The following is a 16,840-nucleotide window of genomic DNA, read 5'->3' on the forward strand; positions in this document are numbered from 1 at the left end:
GGGGGTAGAGGATGGCAGGTGCTGCTTCTCAGAATAACCAGAAGATCCCATGTCTTTACCTTTCTTTCTACATAACTAATGATCATCTCCACAGGAAGGTCATGTGTCGTGTAATAAAAAAAGAAAAAAAGAAAAAGACAAAACCCTGTTGGTGGCAAAGTACAGGAGATGATGAAAAAAATACAGTTTACACACAGAATGCATGTTTTTAAGTGTTTTGGCCCATTTGTAGGTAATATGCATAATTTAAATGCAATGAAAGAGCAAGAGAAAGCACTTTGAAAAACTTGAAACCTTTGTATCTTTTGAACTAAACAGTGAAATACTGACTTACTAGTGGAGATAGTAGAACTGAATAGACTTAAAACTAGTTGAACACCATGTGCCGTAAATGCTAGTTCATAAAGTAATATAAATCTGAAAAGTGATAGATAGCTAGTTTAGGGTGTGGATGAACCTTTTTACTATCCTATTCTTTAATTTTATTTCTGGGTTAAGTGGATAAATAAAAGCCTGTGTAGCCAACTTGTGGGTAGCACAAATTCAGAGAAAGAGGTAATATTTGGACTGATAGAATTGGGACACAGAAAGCCTTGACAATAAAACTTGTGTATATCAAATCCTACATGTGGCATCTAGCTGCAACGTGACCAGCAGATACATTGATATCAGAAAGCATAAGTGGGTGGAATGGAGGTGGGTTGGAAGCTGCAGGTTTCCTGAGTCAGATTGGGGAAGCCAGAACAAAGTACTTCACTCAGATGTGGGCATCATATTCCTGGGGGGGGGGGGGGGGCGGACATTGAAACATCTTGTGTCCAGGAAAGTAGCCAGAAAGGTTTTAGGCTGAGGATACCATGCAAAAGGAACAGTTGGAGGGAGGAACCAAGGAGTTTAGTCTGAAGGAAAGTCCTATGCAGAACAAGATTACCAATTTCAACTGTTTGAAATGTTAGGCTGAAAATAAATTCCATCTCTCTGATCTGTAAAGGAGAATATTAGGATGGATGAGTAGGAATCCTAGGAAGGAAAGTTCTGGCTCACAACTGAAGCTGTTATAAAATGGGACTTGCTGGTCTGTGGTCTCTGTAACTGGTGATAAGGAGACAGAAGGTCATGGAGGCTAGGATGTGAGGACTCCTGAGTCCCCGAAACTGTGTGTAAAATGTAGTAGAATTCGCCTTTCTCTGAGGAGGAAGTCAGCAGCTTTCATTATTTTTAATGGATGTCTCCTAGATGCTTAAAACCCAAAAGTTATTCTGTTGTTATGTAGATCATATATGTGTTATCCATAATATAGAGGGATTATTTTTAGACACATAGCCTTAAAGCAACTACATGTGTGGATTTCTAAAAATATTTTTATTTATTTATTCATGAGAGATACACAGAGAGAGGCAGAGACATAGGCGAAGAAGCAGGCTCCCTGTGGGGAGCCCGATGCAGGACTCCATCCCAGGACCCCGGAATCACGCCCTGAGCTGAAGGCAGACACTCAACCACTGAGCCACCCAGGTGTCCCTACATGTATGATTTTAAGAAAAGTGTAACAAGGAGAGGAAGGGAAAAAAATAAATCATTACACATTGGAGATTTAAGGGCCATGAAATTTGTTAAGTCATCCACATGTAGGACCATACTGGACTGGTAATTTTTGCAAAATGTCCCAAATGTCAGAAGAACAGAAGCTTACATAAAACATGGCTGAATTAATTATATAACTGAGCTCTTAGCTGAGCTGGCATCCTCGCTGTTATTCTTCTCCTATGAATATAGTGAAAGGTCATAATCAAATGCATAGGAAAATTTTCTATGTAAGGCAGCATTATTTAGAAAATTTAGAAATCAGAACCATCTTAATTAAGTGAACTAACTAAGAAAATGATGCTGTCGCCACATGTGGTTTTCATGTATTATATTTTATTAGGAAAGGAGGACTGATAGACGATATGACATACATGAATAGGCTTATGATACAAATAAGCAAAACAGTAGAAGAAAAAATTATATATATATAGTAGGCTACAATGGGAGAAAATCTATACACAAATTCTGAAAGGAAACAGAAAGTTGGGGGAGCAGTTATCACTACTCTTTGGATAACTAATTGATGCTTTTCATGTTTTCTTGATATTTGCCCATACTTCACAAATGTATATACGTGCAGTCTATAAATGTATGCAGTGTCTGTGATTAAAAGTTACAAAGCGTTATACATTGAATATAAATATATGCAATGTTTGCAATTCTCAAATCTGTAATGTATAAATATATGCAAGGTCTATAATTTAAAAAAGAAATGGTTAACTCCAAATATCACTCAGTATCAGTGGCAAAGCTAGATTTTAAAATGTTATTTCAATACAGTAATGTGTTTGTGTATGATGCTTAAAAATCTACCATTATTTGAGAAGTTTCTGTCTGATAGCAGGCAAATCACTTTCTAGGGTTCTATTGCCTTATCAGCAGCACTAAGAAATTCATTGGTGATACTCACTAAATTTCTGCCTCTGGCAGGCTTTGTTTCTTTATCCTGTATAAATGATAACCACATCATGTCCTTCCAGAAGTCAGAGTTCCCATATCAAAATCAGGTTACCTATGGAAATAATTTAGAAATGAAAATGTTTTAAAAGGCTGTAATTATAAAAGTTTTATGATTGTTTTGAATAAATTGTAGTTTGTTTTTTTTTTATAAATTTATTTTTTATTGGTGTTCAATTTGCCAACGTATAGAATATCACCCAGTGCTCATCCCATAGAATATAAAAAATAGTGAAAGGGAATAAAGGGGAATGTAGTTTTTTTTTACACAGGATCTGTCTTAATAATATAAAGCATAATATTAAGTGTACTGGAGGGTAAGCGTGTACATACGCATGAAAAGCTAGCAGTCAGCTTGCTCTTCTAACTTCTAACCAGGCTTCTGAAAATCAATCAAGAGAATTCTAGGAAATACTTTTGGGACCCTCACTAATACGTATTAAAGGCTTGTGCTACAAAATACCAATAGAGAAAGGTCCATACCTATATGCCTTCTCAGCCCCAATTTCACATGTGTGGTTTGAGCCCCTCAAGGCAGGACAACTCAATTTTTCCATGATCCAGAAGGAAGGATCACAATCTGTTCTTTTCAGATGTCATGGTTCCCACTCTCCTGTTGTTTCCTTTTCTTCCCCACAATATTACCATGAAGAAACAGCTGTAAGTTGTAAAATGAGACATTATCACTCTCAGAGCGTAGGTCCTCTGTAAGCAGATTAAAACTGGACCCATTGGGATCCCTGGGTGGCACAGCGATTCGGCGCCTGCCTTTGGCCCAGGGCGCGATCCTGGAGACCCGGGATCGAATCCCACATGGGGCTCCCGGTGCATGGAGCCTGCTTCTCCCTCTGCCTGTGTCTCTGCCTCTCTCTCTCTCTCTCTCTGTGACTATCATAAATAAATAATAATTAAAAAATTTTAAAAATAAAATAAAATAAAACTGTACCCATTAAATGCGGTTCGCGCTTTTATTGTTGAGAAGGAGACTCAGGGATACCTCTCTTTGGGACTGAAAAAGGGTCCTCTCCATTCTTACTTCTTCAGGATCCCCATTTGTCAGCCCCTTGATTGGAACACTGGATTATTTCTCTCACAAAAATCCAAAAACTCCTTTTACCCATCCAGTTGCCTTCTTTCTGCTTGTGTCCAGTACTTTTCCAGGCTCTGATAATGCTGGGACATAGAATCTTACCACCCTAAAAAATACCTCATCTGAATACTTGTAAAACTTAGAGCCAAGCCATCCCTCCAATAACTTTTCCATGATTGCCACTGGCTGAGGTAGGTTTTCTGAAGTTCCACAGAAGCCCGAGGAGCTCTTTATTATAGAACATATTTCTGTTACAGGTATCGGTTTACTTTTCTCCTCCTGCCTATCTTGTGATCTGGGATGAGGCAGGAACAAAAATGTCTTCATCTGTGACTTCTCTTTGCCAGTTTTCTTCCACTTCTCCCATTTTGGGATGTATTCTTAGTTATGGTGCCTGTCCAGTAGCAGGCACTCAATCAATAACTGATGTTTAAAAGTTAGGTTATCAGGGCCCATTTGTTATGGAATTGAAAGACCACAGTGACCACTTAAAATCTACACCATTAGAAATTATTTCATATTAGAAAACAACTATGCATATTTCCTCCCTATCTTAGGAGTAACTGTGTCAATGTCTTGGTAACGACAACCCAACTGATCCCAGCACTTGCGAAGGTTCTACTCTATAGTTTAGGAGGTGCTTTCCCCATTGAAAATATTTACAGTGCAACTAAAATAGGTAAGAAAATTCTTTCTAACTCTGTATGAAATGCTTTTACATCTGTGTTTGGGTGGATTTTCTTAATATGCTTCTCTGCATGATTTCCTCTTTCATCAGTTTTGCTGTTAGAATATCAAGCAAATTTGAATAGGGCTCATATAACAAAGTACCCTGTGACTTATTGTACATTTGCAAATTTTATGAAAACTGTTGCCTAGTGAAATTCTGAATTCAGTATCTGGACAACTCTGTTTACTTATTTATGTGTTTGTATGTATACTTCATTATAGCACCTGTTTTCTAAATAATAGAGTGTCTTTGGCCATGGTATTTAATATCTTAATTAGTATGATATATGGTATTGCATCTTAGCAGATGCAATAATCTAGATCTAAGATAAAAATACTATGTTGGCATTACAGGGGAGTGCTAGGTGATGCAAGTGACAGCCTTGATTCCAGAGAAAAAATTATTTTCATGAATTATAACTTATGAATGGCTGGAAGTCCACATTTCCAAAGATGTCCAATAGTAATCAAAGAACTACAGCTTTGTTTATTTGCTTACTATCTGTCTGCGGATCCCCATTTGTCAGCCCCTTGATTGGAACACTGGATTATTTCTCTCACAAAAATAATCTCCTCTTTAATCTCCTCTCGTAGACTGTCCCTGATAACCTTTCAAAAACAGAGTTTCCTAGCTTCTGCCATCATGAAAGAGTTGAAAGAAAACAGCTCACATATTCCACTGTCTGTCAAGGAAATGCCTGGGCAACAGGTTGTATATTGTGCCCTGAAGGTCAGCAAACTTAGGCTCTGGCACCTTGACAAGAGCTCAGAATCCCAAAATCCCCTACCAAAAATAACTTGCCCTGGGCCTTGCAGAGTTTCGATATTGGCACAGGCAAATAAAGCCCCCAGTTGCAGCTGGTTCAGGAGTATAGTTAAAGAGAGCCTTTATAAGCTTTCGTAATGTATATTCTACATTGTCATAGGCACTACAGCTCAGAGCCCCAATACCGATCCCACTCATTCATTACATAAATGTTATATATTTATGCTAGCAAGATTAACATATCACACTTTATTTTGCATTTTCACAAATCAAATAACTTTACACTAGCATAAACATTTCTTCTAGCAAGGACAATATTCTTTTTTTGGCCAAATTGTTCCTTATATTTAATCTTAAAAAACAATCACTTTTATTTTTCCCCTTGAGCTAGTTTTTTTTTTGTTTATTTTTGTTTTTTGTTTTTGAATTCTGAACTATCAGATTAAGAAAACATGCAAAAATACCCATGACTGCATGACCATTCTGGGAATGAAATTCAGAAAATTATGCCAGTGTTATAAAATAAAGAACATGTAGAAATGCCACCATGTTATTCCCATAGTGCCAGCAGAGGAAACAGGTGGCACCAGTGCTGTGGCCCAGTCAGACAGCACCCTTAGTTCAATTAATCTGAGCAAACTAGCTCCCAGCCACTTGAAGAAAGGAGTTGTTTATCAAGGTAAACCGACATCTTAGTATTTCCTCTTTCCTTACACGTGAGCGTTCAGTTTTTTATAATAATATTTCTAGCTGACTGGTCTATACTACTTAAACTAGGTAAAATTGACACACAAACTTAAACAAATAAATGTCAAAACTCATAGTTGCTTGTAAAGTTGTTCCAATATTCTTTTGGTGGTATGAAAGATGCTAACATTTTCTCTGGGTCAAATTCTTAACCCTACTGACTCTTTTGGAGGCTAAAACACATTTGTTTAATAATCTGTCTTGAGTAAAGACTTACAGTATTCAAACATATTTGTTGATTTCATAAACCCAGAGGTTACAAGCTAGTTTAAGTGATTGATGATCAAGAGAAATTAACCTAACACTTTATGAATCTTTAGGTTAATGAATGCAGTATCTGGAAGAATAAGCAGTGCATTGTTTTTCAGGCAAGGAAAGCTGTTTTGAGCGTATAGTGTCCAGATTTGGCACTAACATAACTTATGTTGTGATTGGAGATGGCCGAGATGAGGAGCATGCCGCTAACCAGGTAACTTCACTCTGAACTTTATCTCATTTATCTTCCAGGAAAAGAAAGTTGCTTTGAACGAATAATGCAAAGGTTTGGCAGAAAAGTAGTATATGTTGTAATTGGGGATGGTGTAGAAGAAGAACAGGCAGCAAAAAAGGTAACCTGTCTCAAACAATGTTGGTGTGACACTTCTGATGCAAGCTTTTGTGTTTGCATTCCTGTAGTTTGGTCCAATGGCAGCTTGACAAATTATTTAAATTTATAGATGCAAAGCAGTAAGAGCATGAGAAGGTCAATACTTACATTCAAATAAACCATTTGGAGTCTAGCATTTTTTGCCTGAAATTTGATAAGAAACGTGCAAAATTTAGTTAAGGACGTGTGTGTGTGTGTGTGTGTGTGTGTGTGTGTGTGTGTGTGTGTAATGCACACAGATATAATGATCTTTAAGAAAGATGGGGGAAAATAACCATTTTTAAAAACGTGAAGTTTAACCTGATAGACAAATTTTATGAGCTCTATGGAAATCATGTTAGTGGCTCTGTTCTTATCCTTTTGCTCACCCATTTTTTATGTCAGTGGTCCTTGTGAGCGTCTTGTAGTAAGTGTGCTCCATGATGATAAACACTAAGGATAGATTTAATAGCTGAAGAAAAAATTGTTGCTAGAGAATTTTAAAAATGCTGTTGGAATAACATGTATTATTCAGATCCTTTGGTGCCAACTTGTCATAGAGATTTAGAGACAGTATGCCTTATATCTAGAATAGTGTTGCCCATTTCAGTGAGCCGTTAGTACTCGATTGAAGCCAAGCAGCTGGCATTGAACATATTCAGAAAATCTCATAGGCCCTAGGTATTTAAATAAGCCTTTTCATCTGGCCCACATTTCTGAAGAAGAAATTAAGGTACTTAAAAACCATTAAATGGTTGGCCCAAGATCAAAAGAGGAATGATACCAGGATTGGTCCTACTATCAGTTGATAGAACACTGAGCTCTAATCCTTCCTTCATTGAATGATCACAAAATATAATCTAGCCAGGATAAAAATCATATAATTTATAAGATAAAACAGATTGGTACTTGCTATTTTAAAACAGTGACGTATCAACCTATATTGTTTTACATAGAAGGAATGTTGTCATTATCCTGAGGCGATCTCAAATCATCATCTAATAAAACCTTCACTAAACACTTGCATATGCTGTAGTGTTTACCTGATTTCTGTTTTACAAAACAAATAAATGAGTTTTTAAGAAAGGTTTATAGCTATAATAGAAATATTTAAAAAAATGACCTAGGTTTGTAGATAATTCCAATCAAGCAAAGCAAAGAAAGAGAAAGAAGAAGGTTAGAAGGTTTGGTGAGGTGTTAGAATCCATAATTGAAAAATTCATTGCTTTTTCATAACATTAAGATAATTGGTGTAGGCTCTGATTCCCACAGAGCTCTTGGTCTTAATTAGCAGCATCAGGACCCAAGACAGCACACTGGCCCATAGGACATTCTGTATAAGGTCAGAGACGCAGCCTCAAGAAATACAACTTCCACTGCTGACTGCTACTTAAAATCCTCCCAGTTGCACACATTTGAAGTATCTTTTGGAGTTTGTCAGTGTCCAGAGTCCATGTTGTTTCGATTTTTCATATTGGCACCATCATTACAGTCAACAAGTAGTCAGTGCAGCCACTGCAGCAGACGTTATGCATATCTTTTCAGCTATGTGAAATTCACACACATCTAGGTGAGGGCTAATTTAAATTCGCTTTTCTGAACCAGAAAAATTATATGCCTTAGAAAATGAAAATTTAGGGGATCCCTGGGTGGCTCAGCGGTTTCGCGCCTGCCTGAGGCCCAGGGCATAATCCTGGAGTCCCAGGATCGAGTCCCATGTCAGGCTCCCTGCATGGAGCCTGCGTCTCCCTTTGCCTACGTCTCTGCCTCTCTCTCTCTCTCTCTCTCTCTCTCTCTTTCTCCCTCTCTCTGTCTCTCATGAATAAATAAATAAATAAATAAATAAATAATCTTTAAAAAATAAAAAAATAAAAAATAATAAAATGAAAATTTACATCTACACCATTTATCCATGGTGTAAGAACAGGACTTGGCATACCAGTTGTTATACCCTCTGCTTTACACCTGAAACTTCAGGAGAAAAAGGCATGACTCCAAGTGGACAAGAACCTTGGTTAGAATGCTATTTCCAAATGGTTGTTTATGTAGATACAGTTTTGGTGATGGGGAAGGCTTACAATTCTATTTTGAAACACAGGTGGCTGGTTCCTCTAGCATCCAGTATGCATGCTTTTCTTTGGATGTGGCTGTAATCGCATGCGCAGAAGTACGAAGTACTATTTTGTTATTATAAATAGATCTGAGCTGAATGAAATAAAAAGAGGTTCTAGGTGAATTTTTGTGCTTAAATTGGACCTAGAAACGTGTTTTGTTTTGCAAATTTAAGAAGAAATTTCAGTTTAAGAATTAATGTAAAACCACACCCCCTATAGAAATGTATAATGTGAGCCATTATTGTAATTTTAAGTTTTCTGGAAGCTTCATTTTTTTAAAAAAAGAGGTAGAATTAATTTTAGTAATATATTTTAACCCTATATACCTAACATATTATTGTCTCAACACTTAATAAATATAATAATTACTAATGTGATGTTTACATTCCAAGTCTTTGAAGTTCAGTATGCATTTTGAACAGGACTTGCCACATTTCAAGTGCTCAATAGACACATGGGGCTGCTGGCTGCCATATTGGACAGCAAAGAATCGTAACAATAGTGATGATCATTTTAACTTATATAATGAAATGCATTTCCCATGTTATACATATATATATATGTATTTCCATTATATAGATAGATATTCCATACACATGTATTCTACAAGATGCCATGAGCTCAAACTTACAAGTAATGCTTTAGTTTTAATTGCTATTATGCATTATTTCTTTTTTTCAATATTGTCCTTAATGGAGTATTTTTAGACATTTTTTTTCCTAATCACACTTTTTCGTGAAACTTAACCACACGTATACCATATCCTGGTATATCTTTGGAGAGGCTGAAACCATTGTAACGTCTAAGAATATTTTTCCACACAAGAGGCCACTTTTTGTCCCCTCTGGTACATTATCACCCCTATTGTAAATGGATACTGGAGTGCTTTCCGTCCCACACCAGTGATGTAAGTCAATGCTACTAGCTTAAGTTATAACTTACTCCAGACAAGGAAGAAGGTTGACTATCCCCCCATTGTTTTCTACCTTATATAGTTCAACTTCAAATTATTTTTTACATAGAAAGGAATTTACCCTCTTCCCCTCATAGAGACAAAAGCCTTGGACTTAGGAAGTTTATCATTTTAAAATTTTTGTTTCTAACTGAGATGTGAACCCTGAGGAGTATTGTGGTTAAAAATGGCTTTCCATCAGCCATGGAGGATTTCGATGCTCAACTTGCTTCCCCAGATGCTGATGTTGGCTGTGATTTTCCTGAATAAATATTAAAGTACTTAAGAAATCTCAGTATTTGCTTTTATAAACATTAAAATCCAGTTCAGATCTATTTCTCTATTATTTTGACCATATGATATTGATGCTACCAAGCCTTCAGATATGATCATGCCTTCCTTGAATTCCCTCACTTGAACGTGGGTGAACCACACGTGTGTACTGCTACTTCATTGAGACAATAGTTATGATTTCTCTCCATTCCTTCCCCCTCTCTCCTCTGTCCCTCCCTCTGTCAACACACAGCACAACATGCCCTTCTGGAGGATATCAAGTCACTCAGACCTCTTGGCCCTGCATCAAGCACTGGAATTAGAGTATTTGTAACGGTGTTCTCTAGCTGAAGATCCATTTTTTTTTTATATTTCAAGTACACTGAATTTTTATGTGTGATTCAATGCCTCTGGCTTTACACATACAAATTGTCTTAAAGGATGAAATCATATTTGGAATGAAAATTCCAGAATGAAGAATTCAGATTGCTGAATGGAATTAAATGTTAGTGCTACAGAAAGGAAGCTCTATGGTCTTATATTTACAATACTTTAATGGTTTAAAAAAAAAATCTGTGGAGGTTGCTAGTACACACCGAATGAGTCCTAACTGGAATTAACAGCTTTAGCAAAGAACTCTTACCCTGGCAAAGCACCAACACATGCTCCGTCTGACAAGGTGGTGTTCAACAACATTCCTCAAAATGGGATATCTTCTCAGCCCTGAGGTTTGAATCTGACTTTAGCCTACCTAGCCCAGAAAATCTGAATTGGAATGCACTCAGACTGTATAAGGACAATCCTATCTAGACCTGTAATTTGTGTAAATTATTGATGAAAATAATTTACTGTGACTTTATTAGCAGCTGACTTTGAAAGTGGATGCAATTTTTCTTTCATTTGTTGGGGAGGGAAGTGGGTGGGCAGTGGGAGTCTAATAATGTCTCTTTTTTAAGTTTGGCAAACAGAATGTTCATACTGATGTGTTGTGCCTTAAAGACAAGACAGCGTTTGTGTGTTACAATGTAACTTTGGTTAAAATTTCTGTAGATAATGAAAAACAAAAAAAAACCTTTGTGATCATTCTTAAGATGACCAAATTTAAAATTCAAGGTATCAGATCTTAATACTGCATCAGCAAGAAACTGTTGCAATAAGAAAACAATGATAATAAAGGAAAGTTTGTGTTTTATTTGGGTTCTTAATAATTCCAATAATTATATGAGGCAACTATTTATGCATCCAACCATAAGCAGAAGGTTTGGGAAAGACTGTGGGACCTTTACTTAGAAAGTGAGATGTATCTTGAAGTCTCAAGTACCCCTTTCTATAGTTCTTCTGGAGAAAACTAAGAGCCATATTCATGACTACTTACACTATTTTGAGTTTGACTTTTTGATATGTGTAAGTTGTGTAGAGGAAAATAGTCTCATTAAAATCATAGGCAAATAGCACCCAGACTTTCTTAGGATATTCCATGGACATGGCTTGAAATTCACATTGAGTGAAGATGGCTGAAAGTAAAGCTAAGGCATTCATTCCCAATGCCATTGCAAAAATGAAATGTCATCAGTGGTGGAAGGTGAATGCCCCAGATGGCTTCTAAAGAAAGGAGTGAAACAATGAAAATTTTACCTAGAATATCGTCATAAAATAAATTGGCAAGTGAGCCAGATCTTGGCAGCAGTACTAAAATTTCAACAGTGAAATAGTATCTGGTTCTCCATCTTAATGCGTCAATCCAAGGTCTCTCCCTTAGAGACCCATACACCTTAGTTTCTGCCTACCCTGTTCCTGCACAATGGCCTGCATTCATTGCAAGGAGAACCTGTCATCATTGTGTGTGCATGTGTGTTTTTTTCTTGGTGTGTAGCCCATGTTAGGAACATGATACAGGTTCTCCTGTCATTTTGTATGACATGATTTCCCTTGTGGAAACTTAAGACTTCGAGATCTAGGAGTGTTTTAATGGTGTCTGCACCCCTGCACTTCTGTGTTTAAAATGTCATAATGTGGAACCTGAAGTCCAGCTAATAGGCAGCACCTGTAACCAGAGGCTGGTCCATGATAGCTCATCCTCTGAGGCTTCAGTGGCTCCTGCTCAGTGTGCTTTGCACACTGATCACAACATTCACTGTGGAAATATGGTTTTATTTTCCAGGCTGTAAACCTGTCTTTCTTTACTGAATGCTAAGGCCATATTTACATTGGGCAGAAAGAGCTTGAGATCCAATTTTGCAGATTTTGAGACTGTGATTTTATCACACAAACCTTAAACCTATTCTTTAAATTTAATAACTTTTGGCTCTCTCTTCCCCAACTACTGGTGCAGACAAATTAAAGTTGCAATACTTTTAATAATGATGATAATGCTATTAATAATAAGAATAATCTTACATTTTTATTGGCCTTCAGCTTGAAAATAGCAATTGAAAAAAATCAAATACCTGCACTGATCATTAGTGATTACGTTTTGTGCACTAAAACCTTAAATATATATTACTGTGAATACAACATTATCTGTATAGCCAGTTTCCTTAAATGATAGAACTGTGGCATTACATCTAGATTTTTAATCCTTTTCATGTCAAATGAGCAAGGCTTATAAATGCTGCTAAACCTGCAGGTACAGAAAGGAATACCCCTTCACAGGTGAAGAAGGGTTGCCAGTTACATCACCCAGTGCTATTGCTCGCCTATATTTTCTCCCTTGATCGTGCGTTCAGAAGAGGCTGCCAGCATAGAGCCTCGGTACTGGGTTAGCCAACAGACAACAGTGGCTCAGGCCCAAATGGCGACCTCACGGCCGGCCTGTGACTTGGAGCATGCGCAGACTAGAACCCTACCCTTCCTGTGCGAGGAACAGAGATCCTCTTCCTTTCTGGTCTGAAAACACACACACATACACACACACACACAAATAAGCCAGCAAGCAAAGAGAACAACCTGTTTGGCAGTTCCCACTTTCTGTTGACATAGAACATTGTGCCTTATTATAAACCAGTTTGAAAAATGTTCTGTCACTGAAATGAGTGTTTGGCTGCTTCATGGACAAACTTGGTAAGTCACTAGGAAAGGTAACCACCTTGTATTGCACCTGAAAAATATCAGAGTCGGTGGCCTGGCTACAATATCATAGCATACAAGACAAAGTCACTTTACCCCTACAAAAACTTGTAAATCAAATTCAGAGGCAAAAAAAAAAATATTTTATAATTATGCAGTTTGAACACAAAAAAGTGGATAACTCTAAAAAATGTTTTTCCTTAATCTTGGTAAGCTAAGATTCAAAATAGTGTCAACAGCATACTCCAGTTTGAAGTTGTTGTTGTTTTTTTCTTTTTAAGCACATTTATTTATGATGAGCCTATGTTCTCAGTGAATATGGCATTTAGTATTTCATTCAAAAATAAATCCAAGCATCATGAGCCAAAGTTGCATTTTGACTCCTAACTATGGTAGCATTATGGAAATCTCACAGTTAAAGTCAAGGGTTTCTGTTATGTATTAGTAAAGTATAGATTATCGGGGCCTACATAATTTAAAGAAATGTAAATTAATATTAAAAGCTTGTAAAAATATGTACATCTTTACTATTTCTCAATAAATACCTTTGGAAATGTTTTCATTTTCTTCACCCTCCCATGTTGTAGAGTTTTCGTTGTGTGGACTTAGCTCAATTCTAAATAATGTGAAGTTTATATTTAAGTTCCCTGATGTATTCTTACCTTCCCTTGCTTGTGCCTCGATGATGTAATTTGCAGTTAAGACAAGCTGACATGTAACATGGGAGAATGTCACTTATCAAGACTGAAGGAAGGCTGGTGTGCTGAAAGGACGTGAGTTGTGCTGGTATTTACATACAAGCAGTCACTTTCAAGTGGGATGCAGAAAGTAGTTACAGTTCATTAATGACAAAGTAATACCTTTTAGAATATTTAAAGCAAGTTTTTTTTTTAGATGAAAATGGGACTTGGTTGATAAGTAGTTTCCAAGAGTGATAAAAGGAGTGTTGTTCTTAAAAGGCGTTTTTAAAAATTCTATATTTAAATTCAAGTTACTTAACACATAGTGTATTATTAGTTTCAGGGGTAGAATTGAGTGATTGATCAGTTGCACATAACACCCAGGGCTCCTTACATCACATGCCCTCCTTAATGCCCATCTCCCACTTACCTCATTCCCCTGCACCCACTCCCCTCCAGCAGCCCTCAGTTTGTTTCCTAAAGTTCAGCATCTCTTATGGTTTGTCTCCCTCTCTGTTTCCATCTTATTTTCCCTTCCCTTCCCCTATGTTCATCTGTTTTGTTTCTTAAATTCCACATGTGAGTGAAATTATCTGGTATTTGTCTTTCTCTGCCTGACTTAGTTCATTTAGCATAATACCCTCTAGTTCCATCCATATTGTTGCAAATGGTGAGATTTCATTCTTTTTGATGGCTCAGTGATATTCCATGGTCTTAAATAGCTTTTAACAGTTTTATTACCTCGTGCATGGTATTGATTTATTTGCAAATCTGTTGTCCAGATAAAAACCAAAGGGAGATTTCAGACAGCCCTATTCACAGTGTTTTAAAAGGTTCACCTCCAAATTGAGTAGGTCCCACATGTTCCCCCAGTACTTCTGAAATTTCCCTACTTTACTGTTAAATAGTTTTTAATCCCTAGACTTAAAGTTATCCAACATGGCACATAATTTTATCTTTTGTATTGAATGAGTCACCCACTCGAGGGCAGGGGATTTTTGTCTTACTTTGTTTTGTTCACGTCTGCATAACTTTCCTGCCTAGGAAAGTATCTGGCATGTAGTAGATACCAAAAAAAAATATTTTCGAAGGAATGCATAAACCATAGGAAAGCACTTGTATCATCGTGGTCTGGAATTAAAGAGATTTTAAAAGGTTGAGCTGGATTTTAAAAGGAAATGTACAGGTAAGTTTGGATGGAACTAATGTAAATGTTTGCAACTTGGCCAGTGTCTGCTGGCCTAATAATTCGTGAAAATAAAGAGCAAGGACAGCCATAAGTAAAGACATATTTGGAAAAAGAGTTACATGTGAACTGAAAATAATCATAAAAAAATAAGTTTGCAATGAATCAGTAATTGCTTCCTCTGCCCCCATTACTCTTTTATTAAACAATAATAATCTGCAACATCAATAGCTTTAGTTGACTTAAATTACTTACAGCCACAAAATATCACATAAAAATCAGATCTATTTGCAAAGTCTGTGGGTTTGTGATTCTGAGGCCCAGGAACAAAAAAGAAAGAAATGTTCAATTTCCCTTTGCCAGCAAAAGATAGCCATTATTTAACATCTGTTCACGGTATGTTTTTTTTTTTTAATTAGTTATTGGATGCAGCAGTATGAAAGAAAATATATTCTCATTCATGGGTCACCACTCAAAACTCTCTCAAATCTGATCAAGCAAAGTCAATTCTGGGGATGTACTGTAGTAAACAAAGATGCTTTCTCAGAGCACCAAGGGGAAAACTTTTCAAGTTCTGACTTTAAATGCCTGTCATCCAGAAACCTTCCAGGATTGTGTTAGCACACAATTTGAAAAATGTCCAAACATAATGTGCTAATATCTGACAAAGCAAATAACTCTATACAAGCTAGAATATTATTTTCCCTCACCATAAAATACTTCTTTTGAAAGAGAGAGAGAGAATCTTAAGTGGGTTCCATGCCCAGCGCAGAGCCCAATTCGGGGCTTGATCGCAGATCGTAACGATTTTAAGCTGAAATCAAGAGTTGGACATTTAACTAACTGAACCACCCAGGTGCTCCCCTTCATAAAATACCTTTTGATTGGGGCTTGTGAAAACACTGTCTCTGTGCCTAAAGAGTACTGTGTTGTCTTTGTAGTCATAAAATTTCAAATTGTGTCCCTGGTGGCTGCAATGATGATGTCAGTCTAGTTCTCTGTGGAGCCTTCAGTGAAAATACACAAAATTGAATGAGAGCAGGTATCGGAGGAAGTAGAGGAGCCATCAAGTAAATCAGTCTCCACAGAACCACAGGACAGGGCTGACTTGACCCTCATGTTCTTAGGCAGTTAGTTAGGGGTGACTCCGAAGATAGCATGTGAAGAGGGCTACAAAGGGTATCACAGGGTGCATGGCTAAGAGTTTGCAGAGGCACTTAACCAGCCCTCAAAGGGAAGACTCCTGGAGAAAATGATTCCCAAGCTAAAATTCAAAGAATAAAATGAAGAAGGCCAGGAACATGAAGCATCTAGACATAGAAGCATTGACAAAGTGGAAAATATATAAAAATGTATAGGTAAGAGAGAAAAGTAGAATGGTGTGGTCAGAGAACTAATGCAAATAATTCCTATTTCTGGAACACAGGGTACAGAAAGGCAATAAGAAATGAGACTAGAAAATAAGCAAGGGTCAGATCATGAGGATTTCAATATACCATTTGATTGTATTTTCAATACGCGTTTTGATTTTATCATGGGATCAGTAGGTGGCAAATGCAAGATTGTACACAGAGGATGCATGTGTCTGGATTTATGCTGGGTAACAGTTACTTTGGCCCCATAGTGGACAATGGGGGATCTATGAGGCTGGCAAATGGCCCCAGAGAATTATTGATAGGTTGCTATGCTAGGTGATGGCCATGAATGTGGAGACAAGTACACAGATTTAAAGAGATTAAGATGCTAAGAATAATTAGCATTTAGCAATTATTCTTGCTTCTCCTCATGCTCTCAGGCAAATCCAACCTTACCTCTGAGTTCCTGGTTTGGGAAATGTTGTAGATGTAGTGATCAAGGTATAGATGTAGGGCCATTGACGGAGATGGGAAACACACACACAAAGGATTCTGGTAGTCGTTTCGATTGCTGTTGGTGATGCTAGTTATTGGAGGAAGATACTGAGTCCAGTGATTGGAAATGTTACTTGGGAGGTGGTGGTGGACCTCAGAGTAGAGTTGTCCAGTGGCATGTTGAACTTGCAGCCACTTCCTGGTTGGTTGTTAAACAC

At 37.2% G+C, this 16,840-nt stretch overlaps 1 protein-coding gene across 10 annotated transcripts in view; it reads left to right on the forward strand.

The window, feature by feature from the left end:
- Window positions 1–16,840, forward strand: part of EYA4 (EYA transcriptional coactivator and phosphatase 4) — a 318,816-nt gene that overhangs the window by 292,199 nt on the left and 9,777 nt on the right. For 3 of the 10 annotated variants that reach the window (XM_041743330.1, XM_041743331.1, XM_041743335.1), the window contains 3 exons: window positions 4,192–4,313; window positions 6,384–6,484; window positions 10,094–13,866. In XM_041743330.1, the coding sequence (XP_041599264.1) occupies window positions 4,192–4,313; window positions 6,384–6,484; window positions 10,094–10,174 (304 nt within the window). In that variant the 3' untranslated portion in view covers window positions 10,175–13,866. Of the gene's footprint in view, window positions 1–4,191; window positions 4,314–6,244; window positions 6,346–6,383; window positions 6,485–10,093; window positions 13,867–16,840 lie in introns of those variants that run through there. The other 7 variants (XM_041743328.1, XM_041743332.1, XM_041743336.1 and 4 more) reach the window with 4 other exon arrangements.

Source organism: Vulpes lagopus, chromosome 2, assembly GCF_018345385.1.
Source record: "Vulpes lagopus strain Blue_001 chromosome 2, ASM1834538v1, whole genome shotgun sequence".
In the NCBI taxonomy this organism is placed as follows: domain Eukaryota; kingdom Metazoa; phylum Chordata; class Mammalia; order Carnivora; family Canidae; genus Vulpes; species Vulpes lagopus.